This window comes from Zosterops lateralis (assembly GCF_965231275.1).
Source record: "Zosterops lateralis genome assembly, chromosome: 14".
In the NCBI taxonomy this organism is placed as follows: Eukaryota; Metazoa; Chordata; class Aves; order Passeriformes; family Zosteropidae; genus Zosterops; species Zosterops lateralis.
Window position 1 is genome coordinate 10,462,062 of NC_139774.1, and position 18,491 is coordinate 10,480,552.

An 18,491-nucleotide genomic window follows, 5' to 3' on the forward strand; every position below is an offset into this window, starting at 1 on the left:
CTCAGCCACACTTGAGCTTTCCCTATCCAGATGTTATTCCTTGTGATGGACAGAAAGGGAGATGGTTCCCTTGTAACCAGGGTGACAGCTGAGGTTAAGGGAAAGGGAGTGAGGGTTGAAGGGTTTGGGTTTTTTTTTCTATTCTGACATTATAATAATTTAAATAATTTCTCTCTTATCTTGGGCAGAGGCTTGTTCATCAGCAGTTCCTGGTAAGTACACAATGCATTTTCTTTGTTAGAATCCTCACCCCACTCAGTATTTCCCACCTCATCCAAAATAAAATAATAATGTCCAAAGGTAGCCAGAAGACAATAGTCAGTCAGGCCAAGACTGTTCAAATTCTTCATTTTGCTGCAAGCACCTGAAAGGCCCTGATCTTTTCCACTACCTCAGAAAAATTTATCAACCCTTTTACTTTCAGCCAATGGAGAGTACTCTGTGCCAAGAGAAAGCATATCAGCCATTCTGACCTATAACCTTTTAAACTTGTGCAAGAAAAGACAAAATTTAGGGAGGAAAAAAAAAAAAAAAAAAAAAAAAAAAAAAAAAAAAAAAACACCAGCCACCACGAAAAACGTGCTTTTTTTCACTAATGTCACAGAAAGAGTCTTCTTTTATCTTGCTCCTTCTAAAGCCCTTGACTTCCTATGCCCGCTATATCACTTTTTTGCACTTTATTAGAGCCAATCCCCATCACTAAGTAAAGAGCCTTGTAAAAGGCAGTTCCTATAGGTAACATTTGCCTCTTGTGGTACAACATCATGCCTGAATCTCTTATTTCAGAGGAAGTCTGCACCCTGGTTATTACAGAAGCTTTTCCAGAAGACTCTGGAATATTTAAATGTGTTGCTGAAAATGAATTTGGCTCTGCAGCATCCAGTGCACATCTCTCTGTTTCCCCAGGTAAGCACATGGATTTCTCTGTTGACCAACTAAGCACAAAAGAATTTGCTGTTGCTCAACATCAGGCAGAATCACAGATATTTCCTAAGCAGAAGCCAGACCCAAACAATTTTGTAGGCTCAAGAGAAGAGAAATGCCCAAAAAATGCAGTCTGCTTGGGTACCCCTCAAAGCTGGATGCAAGTTGTTCTTTGTTTGTGCTTTTGGTCCCTCTTCTTCCTGGGTCAAGGATGACAAGGTGGAAATGCTGTTCCCTCTCTCAGAGGAGTCTCATCCCTGAGCTCCATCCCTCCAGGGATTCCAGCTTGGCCCAACACATTGGCTGTATTTATACCTTGTTTATGGTATAAACACAGCATGAGCCTAACCTGACCAATTTGGCTCATGCTGGAAGCCATCTGCAAGCAGAAGAGCACCTGGCATGTACCCAGAGCTCACCAGCCCTGGCCAGCAGTCAGCTTTGGCTCATGCAGCTGTGCAGGTTTCAGTCTGTGCAGAGCAGAATGAGCCTCATCCACCTGCTCAGACATTCATCTCCCATCCCCTGCTATTGCAGTGCTGTACTGGTGAGCCACCACTGCTTCCTACTTAACGTGGGGACAATTCTACTTCCAGGAGCTAAAGAGCTGGAAAGCTTTGGAGGTGCTGCCCCCAGGCCAGCTGTGCAGGTCACCATGAAGAAACCCACCTTCCCCAGGAGCAGCCAGGCAGGAGCCAAGGACCGTGGGGCAGCTGCTGTGCCATCCTACAGCCCAGAGAGCCCCGGGCTGGGCACTCGAGCAGCAGCCACAGCCTTTGGTCAGAAGAGCTCCAAGAGCCAAGCTGAAGATTTCCATGGAGCTTATGAAAATTCACCTCGGGCTTCACCTCTGCGGTAAGACAGATAGAAAATCACACTCCTGGGTCAGCTTTTCACAACACATGAAGCATGAACTGCCCAGTGGTCCCAGCTGCACACCCCAGTGCCCCTTACCCTGACATTAGCCTGAGCTGCTTGCCCAGGTGACAATGACAGTGGTGCAGCACCAGCCTGGCAGGTCACAGCACAGGCTCCATTTCACCAGTGTGTAACCACCTAAAGCATCAGCCTGATGTTGTTTGCAGGAGTGCCTGTCTGTGAGTAACTTAAAAGCATCACCCCAAATAATTGTCCTCTAGGAGACCTTTGGCCCCACAGCAGAGCATGAGGCAAAGATTACAGTAGCTGGGAAATCTCAAGGTACAATTCTGTTGCCATCACCTTCCTTGGTGGCCTTGGCCAGGTGGCATCACCTCATGTTTCTCTTTCCTATTCAGAAAGACAGCAATAAAAGTTGAGATCCATAAGCATGGTGCAGACAGGACCTGCAAAGCACTCTGTGGAGGAAAAACACTAAACCAGTGACCCACTGGATAGAAGGAAAACTGTCTCATGCCATGGTAGGGACACTCAGGAGATGGAGATTCTCCTCCAGTGATAAAGTATTCCATTTTATAAAAAGACTTGATCCAATTTCCATCCCAAATGCAGCTCTCAGGTCACTGTACACTTATTGCATTATCAGTTATCCTGTTTGATTGCTCCAGAGAAACAGAATAAGTCAGAATGCATAGATTGGTGATGTCATCCCCATTTCTGGAGGTTTCTCAGGGGTTTATAGACATAATAATAACCATGAATGGTGACAGCTCAGCCATCCAAGCCCAGCAGAGGATTCCCTCAGCCCTGTCAGTGACAGTGAGAGCTACGTGGAGGCAGACGTGTGCCTGCCCTCCCAGCTGAGTGCCAGCCTGCAGCTGCACTGATCCTGTTACAGACTGTGGAAACGCCTGTCCCTGGCAGAAAGCATTCCCTGGCCTAGAGATTATTTTTGGATGTACTCAGCCATTTTACCTAACCAGTTATTTTAACAATTCTGAACACCCTCCTTTAAATTTTACTATGGCAGAGATCATGTTTCAATATGGATGTCTCTGTGCAGGAGAGTTCCTTTTTTGCTAAATCACAGGGTAAAAATGGTTTTGCTTCAATAACCAGCATGCAGATCATTAAGAGGAAGTTCTCAGTTTCATTTCAAGCCCTTCTATGAAATCCAGGCTCACTCCAGGGAAATCAGCCGGGACCCTAATCAAACCCTAATGCATAAAGGGAGTTACCAGGGCACCAAAATCAACTATATAATAGCTCTTTAAAATGTAGTTTACATACATGTGTATATATATATATATGTATATATATATATAAAAATAAATGTAAACAAAAACCATTAACTGGCCCAGACTTTGGACACATCTCAAAATACAGAGAGAAACCATAAATATTTCCAGATACACCCATCTATGAGAATTTAAATACCTTTAAATCCCACAGACACACTGCCAGGTGCTTTGAAACATCATTATGAATGTGACTCAGCATTGTAAATGTTGCTGTTACCTCAAACTCAGCAATCATGGCTGATGGCTGGCTGTAAAATAACTGTCTTGTTAGTCAGATTTAGCATATAATTCCCTCGTGTAGTGTATGTGGTTGCAAATGTATTACCAAAGGCAAATACCAACAAAGGCAGTGATGACAGAACAAAGCCATTACTGGGAATAGCTAAAAATGAATGAAATTCTTTTACCCATATTCTCCCAATTATTGCCTAGCAACAGGCACTCCACAAAAGCTGGAGAATGCAATTCAACGAGACTGTCACTATCAGCTACTCCTTTCTGAGCCCTTTACACCTGCACCTTACAGTATCCTCAACAGCCTTGAGGAAGCAGAATAAAACCATTTTTGATTATTAACTGCATTAAAGAAACTCAATCCAAGCAAAAGAAGAGGCTTCAGGCACTAATATACTGCCAGGTATTTTAGGTAGCTTTTAAGTATCTTAATTAATAAGCAACAGATCCTTAACTCTTTTTCTAGACATTTTTTGCTCTGATTCAAGCAATGAGGAGAAAGAACCCAATCAGAAACAGCAGGACACCATTCTTAGAGAGTAAACTGAAGCAGGAGAGAAAAGCTGATTTCTGACACCTCGCAGGGCTGGTCACAGCACTATTCAGTTACTTGGCACAGGAGATGAGATTTATTCCTCTTCCTTCATCAGTTCAGCTTCCAGTCCTTTCACCTTTTTCCTTCCTTCTGGATCTCACGTTTTTCTGTCCCTTCTCTTTCACTCGAGCTGTCCTGGTTGTGTGCAGCCTTTTAAGTGTATAAAACTGTCCTTAAATCGATGCCTTCAGCCAACTTTGGTGCTCAGCTGGGGCTGGTGGGCAGCCAGGGAGGCTGTCTGAGCATGGAGCCTGACCTTTGCCGTGCTCACAGCTTCCTGCAGGGCACTGATATCATCCAGGTACCTTGTTTTCGAGTACTCGCCTCTCTGTGTGCAAACCACCTCTTTTTAATTATTTTACCTTTTTTTTTTTTTTTTTTCATTTTTTTCTTCTTTACGTAAAAACTAAATAACCTCTCCGACAACCAGGGACGAATTCCCTCCCTTAATCCCTTTCATTCGAGGAATTTATATAAATTAGCACTCAATTAACACCTGCTCTGTAGTTTTAGCTCACGAACGACGGAGAGATGTTTAAATCCAAACACTGGAGGTGGGTTAAGGTCTCGGGGGTGGTTGAGCTGACAGACACAGGGAAGGGAGATGGGAGAGAGCTCAGACCCACACACGGCCCAGCTGCGGCACCTTCGGGCTTGGGCTGTTGTTAAACAACAGGCGAGGGTTGCCAAAGTATAATTATGATATTTAAACCACTACAATGCTAATTTAAGATGTAATTAGGCATTGAGGCTGGTGATTCAAGGGGTACAAACCACCTAACCTGGTGAAAACACCACAGCTGCGTTTTGTAAAATCCGTGTAAATAGCCGTCATAACAAACTCAAGCAGCAAAATATTAATATTTACCATATTTTTATCGTATTCTTTCCACAAGGCTAGTTTTGTTACTCGGTTTATGACTGAGGAGCGGGGTGTGGGTGGCCCTGGGCTCAGCTCTGGGGCTGGGGGGGTTTAAATCGCCTTTAAACCTGCCCCTCCAGTATCTACTGCCTGTAAGTGCCCAGCCTTAAAACCAGCACTAAAATTATCACTACAGAGGCTATTAGCGACAAACCATTAGTAAATGGATTAAACAAGGAATTTAGAGCTATAGAATGGTTTGGGCTGGAAAGGACAGTAAAGATGACCCTTTTTTTCTGCCATAGGCAGGAAACACCTTTCACTAGAGCGGGTTGCTCAGGGCCCATCCAGCGTGGCCTCCAACACCAGGGATGGGTCAGTCACAGCTTCTCTGGGCACGGAGTTCCTCGGGATAACAAACTGGGATTTAGGGATGTTCAAGCGTATTGCAGCGGCCCTTGCTCCCTGTTCCCTGACGGTGTTGTGGGTAGAACACCTGCTTTTCTAGTCAAAAGCTGGCGATTTCTTCTGTTCTCCCCATTCTGCGGAGCAGGGGACGGGACGGGGAGCGGCAGCGCTGAGCCGGGGACGGGACAGGGCCAGCGGGGCTGGGGTTGAGCCCATCGGCATCGCAGTGACCGGGGATAGAGCCCACTGCCACCCCAGTGACCCGGGATAGAGCCACCGCCACCCCAGTGACCCGGGGCCGGGACAGAGCCCGGGATGGAGCCGGGAGAGAGTCGGGACAGAGCCCGGGACAGGGCTGGAATAGAGCCCGGGATAGGGCTGGGACAGAGCCGGGGATAGAGCCGGGACAGAGCCCGGGATAGAGCCGGGACAGAGCCGGGGATAGAGCCAGGATAGAGCCGGGACAGAGCCGGGGATAGAGCCGGGATAGAGCCGGGACAGAGCCCAGGACAGAGCCGAGACAGAGCCCGGACACAGCCGGGACAGAGCCCAGGACAGAGCCGAGACAGAGCCCGGACACAGCCGGGACAGGGCCGGGATAGAACCAGGACAGAGCCGAGACAGAGCCCGTGGCAGAGCCGGGGACAGAACCATGTCACAGCCGGACGGGCCGAAGAGCGGCGTTTCGGGGCGCCGGGCGGTGGCGGCGCTGCCCCGGGCACCTGCCCAAGGGTCGGCCCTCGCTCGGTGTCCGGGCCGCGGAGACTCTTATTGTGACAGCGGCGGGCCCGGGACACGGCGGTGTCACCGCTGGCAGCACATTAAAGCCCCGGCTCGCCCCCCGCGCACAGGGCGGCTCGGACTGCCCGCGCCGCTCAATGACCGGCCCTCCCCAAACACCGGCCCGGCCCAGGTGACAGCTCCCCGGCTGGAGGTAAGGTGCCCGCTCGGGGGTTTTCCACCTCACTTTTCCCCTGGAGGCTGCCTAGGGAGGCACCGGGAATGCCCAGGGGAAGCCGGACCTTTGGGGAGCGGGGGCGGCCACTGAGCCAAAAACACGGGTTGGCTTTCAACAGGCAGAGTGTCGCTGTTGTTACTTACTGCTTTTATCTTATAAGGTCAATATCTTCGGATTTATTTTTTTTCCCCTCCCAAATCAAGGTGTAAGGATTTGGGGAGAACACGGGTTATTTCCTGCTGCCCATCAGAGCCTGGCTCAGGGCCGTGCTCTAGAAACCACAGTGGGCTCTGGTTGCTGTCCCCAGCTTGTGCTGCAGTGAGGGTACAAATCCCTGCACAGGTGGTGGTATAAAAGTGGGCTAAAGACAAGACTCAACCAGTTTTCTGCACCAGTGAATGAGGACATAGTGTGGACGTGCTCCAAAAATTTCAGCCAGCCTCAAATTCCAAGAGTATGACCAGGGAAAAGTTAGGGAATTTTTACTATAAGGTCTCTGTTTACTTACAGCTAATTCACAGCTAATATTGACGATTACCTTTAGGAAATGAAAACCTTAAGTTTTTAATATCAGAGCAACATTTCGAGTTATCTCCCCCCATGGGAATTTATGACCTCGTGGAGCCCTTCTCCAGGCTCTCCAACGAGAGGAATACAATATACTGGGTATATATAGCAGCAAAACAGCTGATCTCAGTGGGGCAAGATTACAATATTTTCCAGCACATGTAACTGTGAGGATTTATATTCTCTCTCTCTCTTTTTTTTTTTTTTCTCAATTTTTATTTTATATTTGTGGCTTTATGTTTATTTTGGGGGATTATTTATTTATCCTGGAGCTGAAGTCACTTGTCCATTTAAAAAAGTTTGCTCAGTGAAGCTTTCCTGGGTCTTGAGTTGATGGAAAGGCCAGGTTTAGATAGCAAACACCTGCAAAATAAAATGCAGGACTCTGAGCAGCTCAGCTTGCCCTACCCTATCTTGCAGCTCATATCATTCCAGCAATTAGCAGCCTTAATAGCAAATCTCAGGAAATCACCTCAAACAGAGACACACAGTCCTTGGCATTCTAATCCCAGGTCTCAGCTGGATATTAGAAGCTCTGAATTCAAAACCCATTAGAGAAAAAAAAATCAGGAGATTTGGTTTCAAAAGTTTAGTTTTAGACTTAAAAGAAAGTGAAACTTTCATGCTTCTCTATGGTACGAGGAATTTCTTGGCACAGATAGCTGGTTCTGGGAAATAGGACATTTAGCATTTTGACAGGGCACAAACCAGCAGGATCCAGGGATCTTTAGTTAAGATGATACATGGGAAATTACCTGACTTAGCAGTAGTATCTGTGTTTATCTGTGTTTATCTGTAGACTTAGGCAGGTGGTTAACCAATTGCTATTTCCTTTAGAATTTACTGGGCTCTGGCATATGAGACAAGCATGGTGATCATTGCACCTGAGCCAGACAGACCAAGTTGTTGTTATTGTAACCCAAAATGTTCATGCAGTTGTGGGACAGGTCTAACAAATCCTAAATAACTTTATTTTAAGTTCAAGCTTTAATTTAGTTGAACTTTAACTTCATAGTGTTTGGATTGCTAATGACTGCTCAGAACAGAGTATTTTTGTGATTCAGCTTGTGACGTACAATTTATTTTATCTGTATTGTCTTCCTTAAGGGAAAATCCACTCCAAGAAAGCCTCTATTCTGCAAGGCAAGGGTTCCATTCTATCCAGGAGCCCAGCCAAGAAAACTTTTGTGGCCTACCACCTAGCTTTTACCAGCCACCTATCCAAAGCCAATTATCACCAACAAAAAGCCAGGACAGCCGTGAAACCTCTCCTATGAGTGTCCCTAATCTCCCATCCGTTTCCTCTATGTGCCAACCAACCATGTTTAACTACGAACGTCCAAAACACTTTATCCAGTCTAAGAATGTGTGTCAAGGGCAACAGCAGCCTCCAGGACCTGCAGCCTCCACAGAGTCAAGCAGAGAAATCAAACAGTCCTCCATCCTCATACAGCCTCGTAACCCCAGCGGGCAGAAATTCTCCTCCTCGTCATCGCTGAGCTCTTCAATCACGCTCTCCTCACCTTCCTGTAGTGCCCCTAAGGAATCCACATATCCCATCACACCTGCATCTGCACAGTCTCCTGCTAGCTCATCATCTGGGCAGAGGCTTCTACCCATGCCTAACCAATCCCCCGCAGCCTTCCTGTGCTCAGTGCTCCCCTCGCAGCCCGACTATAACAGCCCAGCTCCTTCTCCCATGGAACCTCAGTAAGTATACACAGCCTGCTAACCTGCCCTGCTTCCCCCTGGCCTGTCCCCAGCACTGACCATCCCAAAACCAATGCCCTGGTAAAGCACCAGGCTGGCCCAGCTGATGGCACAGCCCCCACTGACTGCTGGTGGTCAAGGCAGAACTCAGGGTTGGGTTAGGAGGCTGAGTGCCTGCCCTTGTGTGGGAATTAAACTGCACAGTGGGCATGTCACAGGCTGCTGTGTGAGTTTTCTGGAGCTGGTTTGGATTGTTCAGTTTGATTTGACAGAAATCTCTTAAGGTTATTTAAAACAGAGGACAAGCACCTATCTCAAATTAATTTCTTTCTTAAAAAACATGGCTTATGAACAGGGAGACAGGGAGAAGGCAGTAGTATTCCCCACACATAAACAACTTAGAGAGTCGTAGCAAGCCTCAGCAATATTTTCAGGTTCCACATCATGATGTGGATCTAAACTCACCTACAATACCCCTTTTATTAATTATACATGTAAAAGAAAGGTAGTCCCTTGAAAAATTTACCCCTTTAGACCAAAGACTAAATTCTTTCCTGAATGTGTATTATATCATTTTGCCTTTGGGCTGCAATCCAAATATCTTCCAAGGTCAGTGAGATCTCAAAGGGAGCTGGGCCTTGCCTTCTCACCAATTTGTATTCCTGCCAATATCAGCTGGAGGTCCTGGGGAAAGTCAGGGTAGAATGTGCATAAAGTGAGATATTGGAAAGTTGATAGGGGCAGGGGGTCCTGCTGACTTGGATATAAATCCAGGTTTAAGTGTCAGTTTGCATTCAGGAAATCAGAATATTTCTGTCTGTTTTCTGGATCACAGCACCAAGGGAAGGGGAAAGGTAAGATGGGTTGGGTTAACTGAGGAGTGTTTCCTGAAGTCCTGCAGGAGTGTGGGAGGTTTGGACACACCTGGAGTTTGTGACTGCTGGGTTTTGTATTTGTAGTGTGAAGTTGTTTGTTTCCATACAAAGGGCTTGGGTGCCTCACTGTGCTTTTCATATTAACTGCTCTTAAATGCAACACGCAGTGAGATGAGAATTATTTTCCCAATTATGCTACTAATGGGCAAACAGGGACATGAGATGTATTCACCTGTTGGGCAAATCACTAAAGTTTTAAAGTTATAACTCACGTTAAGTTATTAAGTCCAAGCAGTGCTGGGAGTATTCTGGAATTATAACACTTCTCCAGTCTGGTCAGCAGAACAAATTCCCAGACAACAGGAGGAAGAGGATTTGAATAGAAATAATTTCAGAACACAAGCAGGTCGCAAAGCAGGTCAGAGCCTGTCAGCACAGAGCACTGTGACCTCCAGCAGACCTTTGCAACCTGTTCTGATGGATGCTCCTCTCTGCCTGGCATCTGTCAGAATCAGATGTAGCACCCAGCCCCAGGAGCTGATTGTATCCCGTGGATTGCAGGGCCAGGCTGTGAGGATGTGGGGATGTAGGGATGTGGGATGTAGGGATGTGGGATGTAGGGATGCTGAACGAGTATTATGGGAGGACATTCAGTGACTTGACTGCATCATGATGCTTCTTCCCCTTAAGGTTTTGATACTCAATTACCCAGCTTGGCCTGTTCACCTCTCAGATGCTTTTGTGGGTCCATTTGAACCACAGTTTTTAGGAGGCAGGCTCACATTTTTATTTGCACTCTGTGAAGCTGGAGCAAATAATCCAGCAGGGCTATGGGAATAACTTTGTTTTCTCCCCCTTCATGAGTAGTTACTCGCAGCCCATGTATAACAAACAAGCCAGCATCAACTCTATGCAGAAGACATCAGACCAAGAAATTCGAGGAACAAAAGAGGCCCTCATTCAGGACTTGGAAAAGAAACTCCGATGCAAGGACAGCCTTCTCCAGAATGGCAACCAGGTGAGGGAATAAAAAGCTCTCAGCAGTGCAAGCAGGGGGGCAGAGACTGCTTCTACTTCCCCAAACTGAGCTAAAAGCAGAAGGAAATGCAAGAGCAGCACTGCCCAAAGATCTGTACTCAGAACCTCAACAGATCCCACGAGAGCAAAAGCTGTTTATGACCAGAATATTCTTTCACTGTGAAACAAAAAGGAACATGTTTAGAGCTGTGGCACAAATTTTAACTCCCTTATTGGAATCCTGTTGAACATCACATCCACAGAAAATTAGAAATCCAAGGAGAATGCCTCAGTTCTCTAGACATGAGTACAACCTGGTTTTCGACACCGGCTTTAATAAATATCTTAAAATCATTAGAACCTGAGGAAAAATTGTAATATTTGAAAATTCATTCTAGAGACCACCATCAAATAGGATCATTTTTTTTAATATGAAAAACAATAAATGAAAGAAATTATAAAATTTTATCATAAAGCTTGTCTCCTATAAGAAGGCTTCTTAGTCTCAGTACTTATTTATTTATTCTGCAGAGGGTCACAGTGGAATCCCCTTTACCAAGAAATCAAAATCTGGCAGAAAAATTTGCTACCACTAGGGAAGCCCACTGCAGCAAGCTAGAGCAGGCAGGTTTCTAATGTGGGAACCTTTCTGCTGGCTGGAGGCAGACTGGTAAAAGGCCAGTGTTTAAAGTTTCCATCTTCTTTCCTGTGAAGCAGAAAGGAGTATTTTCTTTATCGTCAGTGAGAACAGATTTGTGTCATATATGTAATTTTAAATACTGAATGGGGAAAAAAATCTGACTGAATATGCCCCTAAACAGGAATGTCCTATGTGCTGTAAGAAAGCCTGTCATAGCAAGTCAGCTTTCCTTCCCATAGGAAGCCAGGCTAAAAATAAGGCTTATGCAATCAGCACTGTGTCCTCCTCCCCTTGTCCTCCAGCAGCGTCTGAGCCAACTGGCCAATCTCAGCCACACTTGATACACACGTAAGGACCTCAGGGATATTCAGCTCTCACAGGTTCTGCTAAAGGTCTTGTGCTCTCTTCTAAAGAAAAGTCCCACAAGGCTCCCAAACCTTTCCCCACCCAGCAGTAGACATGTGTATCTGTGCAGAGTAGAAATTCAGCCAGAGCTTGTCCTCGTGCCACAGACTCCAAACCTGAGTTAAACTTTGTGGGCAGCAAAGTGTCAGGTGTTCTGGTGCCCAGGGCAGTAACATACTTTTCTCAAAGAACCCAACTGACAGAGCTTGAATTTAGCCCTGTACATTTTTATCCCTGTGTGCCACATCCAGATTGTAGGAACACTTACTGTCCTTGCCTCCTCCCCAGACAGCTCACAGCATTTCACCCTGCAGAAGTGCTGCCATAAACCTCCCCAGGGCTTTCAGGGGCTCTGGTGCTCACCTCTGGCTGTTCCTGATTCTGGTGTGGCTCTTGCTTTTTTTGGGAGCATCCATCATGCCTCCAGCTCCACAGCTGAATGGCTTGGAAGGTTTTTCCCAGCCCTAACAGAAAGGTACCCTGGGACTTACTCTGGCTTCTGAGGATGATGCCATCAGCTACCCATAAATAATCCCAGCAGAGAAAGAGGAGGAGTGGAAGGCCACAGATGGCATTAGGGAGGCTTTGATGAACAGGCAGTTTAATCTTTTATGCATTTCAGTGCTGTATATATTGAGGCTGACTTCAGTTGGCATCACAGACTGCAATCCCTTTGGGCCAGACGTGGGGCCTCTGCTCAGCTCCTGCTTCCATTGACAACATCCTGAATTTGTGGCTTATTAATGTGCCCTTAAGAAGCTGATCTGAAATAGTGAATGGACTTCTGAGTAGAATTGCTGTGCACTCTGCTTTCAGCGCTTGACTTATGAGGAGAGAATGGCTCGCAGGCTGCTGGGGCCAGTGAATGCTGCCTCTGTGCTGGACACACAGGGTGAGGACAACATGCAGAATGCACAGGTAACTGGGGGCCTGTCTCTACAGCAGGGATTTCCTGTGATTGTGCTGTGGGCTGCTTGTGGGCAGAGATGGGGTTTATTTGGTTTATTTGCACTGAGGGGATGGCTCTCAGAGCTCTCCATGGCTGGGGTTGGGTACTTTCACAGGGTGATGGCTGAGGGGGAAAATTGTAGCACCATTCCCTTGCTGTGCCTTATCTGTAGGAATGACCTCTCCAGGGAGGAATTTCAACAGCTGCTGCAGAGCACAGTACCCAGTGCCTATGGCAGGCAGGGAGCAGCACCATGAGGGAGCCAGGTACTCACTCCCAACAGCCTGAGTGCAGGCTTGGCCAGGACAACAAGGTTTACACCTGTCTCTATTTGGAATAAGTGGCACTGGCTTCAAGAGGTCATGGCCTTGGGCTGGGATTGGTTGGGTTTTAGCCCTTCCAGGGGGTGCAGCCACTAAGAGAAGGCAAAGCAGCTATTTCAGCAGCCCACATGCTGATAGACAAGAATCTATCCCTACTGGCATTTTCCAAAGTGTTTTAGTTGGAGACTTGCATCGTTTGTTGGTTATTCAGGCCAGTTAGAAGCTCTCTTTGGCAGTTCTGTGCTCAAAGTTAGTGGGAATGTCTGGTATGGCACTGGGTACCTGTGCAGGAAAGGAAACACCCCTCCTGCTGCAGGCAGCAGAGCCAGGAGGAGGCACACATCTGCCAAAGTGCCCTCAGCAGAATCCTGCATGGAACAGACACTTCAGATCGCAGCAAAGGAGGAATAACAGTTTGAGCTATTTCTCTCCAACCTGGCAAGGGCAGAAAAGAAGGGAATTTTTTTATGTCAGACAGCAAGGGAAGCCTCATCTTTTGCAGAGAACAAAGAAATATTCAGTCAAAACAGGATGACTGACAACTTTTCAGCATGTGTGAAATGCTGCTTTAAGAAAGAATATTGGAAGCAGAGATTGACTTATGTTTGGGATATCTTACTCCCATTGTTCAGTCTTATTTTTAAGTATCGTAGTCACTGATTCATTCAGCCTCCTGGTTCCTCAGGAGCGTAACTCAGCCCATGTAAGAGGTCATTACAATCATCAGCAACTTCATCACTACAGCATCATTTGACAGGACAAGTAATAACTGTACAGAACTTGTGTAAATGAGCAGATACATGCAACTGCCTTTGGACTGCACATTGAATTCAGCCCAGCAAAACTCTCATTCATGTAATGTTTCCTCTGAACTTAAAACTGCCTCTGTGCTTGAAGTTTAAACCCAGGCTGAAATGTCCCACAGGGCTGGGCTGCAGAGCACAGGACCAAACACTGGAATGGTTCAATGCAAACACTCCAGAAATTTTCAGGCAGCCTTTGCTCTCTCTGACTCCATTGCTAAAATGAGTTGCTGGCACCAAACTCTGTTGCATTTTCCAAACATCCAAGCTCCTAACAGGAATCAATCCTGGGTGCTTTAGCAGATTTAGTCATGTGATTGCAGAGTTGTCAGCGAGCTTAGCTGGTGCTGTGATCTAGAAAGAAAAGTATTTTCCAGCTCAGCATGTGTCCATCATTGCTGGTACCATATTTAAGTGGGCACAATACAAGGCTCTTGCCAGCGATTCCACTTCTATTCCTGCTGTGGGGAAGGACACTCTGTACTCAGCTCTCAGTTTAGATATTTCCAGGAGCCCTGCTCCTCTCTAACAAAGGTTATGGGCTGGCAGAAAACTCTGTGTGCCAGACAAAGCTGCTGCACCCATCACCTGGGCAGCAGTGAGAAGTTGTGCCGTGGCAAAGCCTGTGGTGAACACAGAGTGTGTCAGGTCCTCATGCAAGATCCTCTACCTCATGTCCCAATGACTTCTTAAGTGGATTAATTTTGTTTTTAAGCAGCATATGAAGTCAGGATATGAACTTAAAATGGCTTCTCATTCAGTCTACAGATAAATCTTTCTAAGTGAATTCACCTCTCCTCTTTCTCTTCCCAAGCACCAGAATGCAGAAAACGTCAGGCTGCAGGTTCCTACAACACATGTAAGGTAAAGCAAAAACCTGTGCTGTGTTATTCTTCATGATCTTATTTCAAATATTTCTAGACAACATTGGTTTAATCTCACTACTCACCACTTTTGCTAAAGTAGTAATCACTAAATTCACTCCCTTTAGACTAAAATACTACCATTTGTGGATGGGTGATGATGACCTGAATCCAGTGAATTCTAAGCATAGCGTTAGATGTTTAAAAACTCCAAGCACCTTGGGAAAATATTCTTTGTATTCTAGGAGATTAATTTCTAGTCAAAGAAATATAAATTATTTAAATGAATATAAATTATGAAAATGAAACACAGCCGAATTTCTCTTGTCAGTTCTTTTGGGTGTTAGGCCATAATGAAGGTCATGCTTCTGTGTTGAATTGAACAACTTGAGCAAGAGAAGCGACTTACTAAAAGTTATGACTTACAGCTGAAAAATCCAACCAGAATTGTAGTGTTTGATTCCTAAACGTGTTAAGGGACTCCAGCTGCAATCAGAGCTTTGATGTCACTTGTGCTACAGTAGCTTTTCCACAATTACCTGTTTCTGTCCCATTTTCAGGAGCAGACCATCCTCAAGAGGTGACGATCGTGGACACGACTCGATCCAGGAAAAGTTTTTTCAGCCACGTTTCACACAAGTGCCTGAAGATGTGGTGATTGAGGAGGGGAGGTTCTGCAGGCTCGACTTCAAAGTAATGCCAGCCTCTCCCTTCCCATTCCATTGCCAACCTCTCCCTTCCCATTCCATTCCCTCTTGAGGTGTGGGGCGTGGACAGAGGTCTCTGCAGTGCCTCTGCACTTTAATAAGCCAGAGCACTAAAGGCAGATGGTTCAGGGTCTCCCCAGGCTATGGAAACCAAGGAACAGGAGATGGCTAAATATTTCAGCATTTTCCCTTGGAAAATGTAAGTGGAATTAACTGCACGAGATTATGATTAAAGCTAAATAGTGGTAAATATAAACCACTACAGAATGTCTCTAAACTTCCCTGGAAAGAATGAATATTAATGCACTGCTGAAAAGAGGCTTTTTTGGCTGGGAACCTTGTTCTTTGCACAGGGACTCCTCTGCTTCAGTGGACACACGACCAGTGAGGTCAATGTAGGACTCACCTCCCTTTAATGAGTCTTCCCTGAGGTAACTGTACCCTTGCTGGAGGAGACAAGCAAGGAAATGCCCTCAGTAGAAACAAAACTCAAGAATGGCCTAAAACTTCATGGCAGCTGTACCAGCCCTGGGGTAAGAGAGGATCCTGCTCTCCCTCTCAGGCTGGGGTTTTCTTAGTGACTTTGCTTCAGTAAACTATGACCAGACTTACACATGGCCTTTAGCCATCTTCCTCCAAGTTGCCTAAACTTCTGAATGTGGTGGAGAAGCTGGAGCATTCCTGCAGGACAGTTATTTACAGCCCTGATCAGTTATGGTGTCAGCACTGCTGCAGTGATAGCTGTGGGAACGAAAGGCTGAACCCACATTGAGCATCTTGGACCTGATCAAAGCCACCTACAAGAAGGGAACAACAGGGGGTTGCAGGAACAGCAGCTACTGTCTTGTAGCTAAAGCTCATCTTTCCACAGCACTCCTTGAGCCTTTCTGTGCAACATCACATTAATATTCAAAACTAGGCAACACTATACAATTTTTGCAATAGAAACGTGGTTTGATCACCTATCAGCATCAAACTCCCTGCAGTATTGGAGGGATTTTATTATCTTAAAGGTGTTTAACTCTTCACTTCTCTCCCCCACAGGTTAGTGGGCTCCCAACTCCAGATGTGATGTGGTACCAGAATGGAAGGATGGTTCATCAGGATCAGTTCCATAAAATGATAGTGTCAGAGAAGGGGTTCCACTCGTTCATTTTTGAAGCAGTCAAATCAGCTGATGCAGGGACGTATGAATGTGTGGCTGTCAACCGTGCAGGAGAAGCCTCTTTCGCAGTAAAAGTGGAAGTAATTGGTAAGACTGGGAGCACTAATAATTCCCTGGCCACACAGGGAAAGTCTCAGCAATCTACTGCTTTCCTCCCTGTGTTTGGGACATTAAACTAATCAGAAGCAGAGGTAGCACTCCACATACTCAGGCTCAAACAATAAAAATCAACTTACCTGTCCCAAGACTATTTTAATAACTACATCTTGGATGTCATATTTCTTCAAACCACTTCTATCAGGATACTCAGATATAGTGATATGCCCAGAATTTAATTTAATTAATGTAATTAATTTTCCAGTATTGATAACGTATGTTAATTGACTCTCCTAAAGTGGACTGTGTTTATTACACCCTTATGCTCATGGGAACTGCCTGCAGGCTAAGGAGATGCAGTGAGGAACACATGTACTCCTGAATTTAACCTCCTGAAGTCTTAAAAAACCAGCATGACATGAGCATTCCACACTTCCAGTAACTCCTCCTTATCTCTCCTCTTTAATTTAGCAAAAGAACATCACATGCCTCCAACTTTCATTTTCAAGCCACAAAGCAAAAAGGTTTTTGAGGGAGACACAGCCAGACTGGAATGCCAGATCTCTGCCATCCCAACACCTCGAATTTACTGGAAAAGAAACAACGAAATGGTACAATATAATACAGACCGAATAAGGTATCCTACTGATGAGTTCTGATGAGTTGGCCATTGGTGTGTTAGAAAACAGCAACCAGTATTTGCTGAATCAAATGTAAATGGGCTGGTCTCTAAGAGCAGCTGGCTGGAAAGCTGGATCTGCCCTCCTGTGTGACACAGGGGGCACAGCACTGAGTGCTGGGCAGGCACAGTGCTGAGAGCCTTGCTTTGGGGGCACAGAGGGGGAGAGCTGTGCCCAGGTGCTCCTCTGGGTGCAGCAGCAGTAGAGGGCCCATGGAGAAGCACAGCTTTAGGAATGAAATGTGCAGTGTGGGGATATCCAAGTTGATGCCACCTGCAGGGTGCCAAGATGTGAATCACTGGTGGCTCTAACACAAATGTTCATGTCTGAACAGTGTGCAGTACAAGAGTTGTTCTGGGGCTTGCTCAGCTCCTCAGCATGCAAACTGACTGTTTTCTCTCCTTCCCCCTCAAAGCACTTGGGCATTAACACCTTCATTTTTCAGCTTGCTCCATGACAATACTGGAAGGATTTGCCTCCTGATCCATAATGCAACCAAGAAGGATGCTGGCTGGTACACCGTGTCTGCTGTCAACGGGGCAGGGGTGGCCACGTGCCACGCCAGGCTAGAGGTTGCAAGTAAGTCCCAGGTCTCAGTGCCACAGAAAGTGCATCTTATATTCAGAACTGGCCCTCAAGATTAATCTCATGAAGTTCAGACTGCTGGGAGGATTTATTTCCTAGACAAAAAAAGTATCCTGGGAAAAGCTCTTTTGTTTAGGACAGGACACTGTGGAGTGTCCTTTTGCACTTTTAAAGACTACGGTTTCCCTGACACCAAGCAAGAGGGTGAATGTAAATCTCTGGTGTCTGAGGTATGGGTTTGTCTGCTAAATTCTTCCCAAGGGCTTGCTGGTTTATATTGCAGATAAAAAGCAGTGGGGTTGCTTTACCATGGGTGTCTCCACACTTTGGGAAGGCACTGAAAGAGGATTTTTCTCTCTCTTCCAGCACATGCAAATAAGCCACTTCCAGCCCCAAAGCAGTTACGGGTTAGACCAACTTTTAGCAAGTATTTGGCACTCAATGGAAGAGGACTGGATGTGAAACAAGCTTTCTCACCAGAAGGGGAGTTTCAGCGTTTGGCTGAGCAGTCTGGACTGTATGAAAGTGATGAACTTTAACTGGAAATGAAGAGGAAAACCTCACACCCATAAGAGACAGTTACAACATAGATGCAGTTAACTGGTGATTGCTCTAATTAGCAAAATACCTACTTACATATTTTTACTCTGATTCTTGCACACTCAGCTGTTCCCGTTTTACAATGTTAGATTTTATTTATATGGTTTGGTGACTATAACCATTAAATGAGTATTGCATTTAAACTAGAAAGCCTAAGAAGGCAGGTTATTTAGTTTTTACAAGTGTGGGTGGGCTTAGTTCCACCTGTGCTTGGTTACATGCTAAGGTAGTTTGGTTTGTACTGCTTCTCTAATATCACTTGTGATAATATCAGAAGTCTGCATACTAAACCAAATAGATTAGAGTGTTTTTATGAGAATAAATTATAGGCAAATAAAATTTTAA

General features: G+C 45.7%; 1 protein-coding gene across 4 annotated transcripts; it reads left to right on the forward strand.

Moving 5' to 3' along the window:
* The first annotated feature begins 6,019 nt into the window (after positions 1–6,019).
* MYOT (myotilin) lies at positions 6,020–18,491 on the forward strand. 4 transcript variants are annotated; one of them, XM_083871555.1, is made up of 10 exons: positions 6,020–6,137; positions 7,836–8,438; positions 10,181–10,331; positions 12,192–12,293; positions 14,265–14,314; positions 14,874–15,006; positions 16,065–16,272; positions 16,753–16,918; positions 17,407–17,540; positions 17,913–18,491. In XM_083871555.1, exons 2-10 carry the CDS (start codon positions 8,002–8,004, stop codon positions 18,083–18,085), a joined length of 1,554 nt encoding a protein of 517 aa, XP_083727681.1. In that variant the 5' UTR covers positions 6,020–6,137; positions 7,836–8,001; the 3' UTR covers positions 18,086–18,491. The 4 variants fall into 4 exon arrangements, with proteins under 4 accessions (XP_083727681.1, XP_083727682.1, XP_083727683.1 ...); XM_083871556.1 differs by lacking the exon at positions 7,836–8,438 and having other exon boundaries at positions 6,034–6,137; XM_083871557.1 differs by lacking the exons at positions 6,020–6,137; positions 7,836–8,438 and adding an exon at positions 9,194–9,292.

Bases quoted from the DNA above. Each gene is read 5' to 3' on its own strand.
- MYOT (XM_083871555.1), top strand. From the start codon at position 8,002: ATGAGTGTCCCTAATCTCCCATCCGTTTCCTCTATGTGCCAACCAACC. The intron at 12,294-14,264 runs GTAACTGGGGGC...TCTCTTCCCAAG, and splicing joins ACAACATGCAGAATGCACAG to CACCAGAATGCAGAAAACGT. The intron at 17,541-17,912 runs GTAAGTCCCAGG...TCTCTCTTCCAG, and splicing joins CGCCAGGCTAGAGGTTGCAA to CACATGCAAATAAGCCACTT.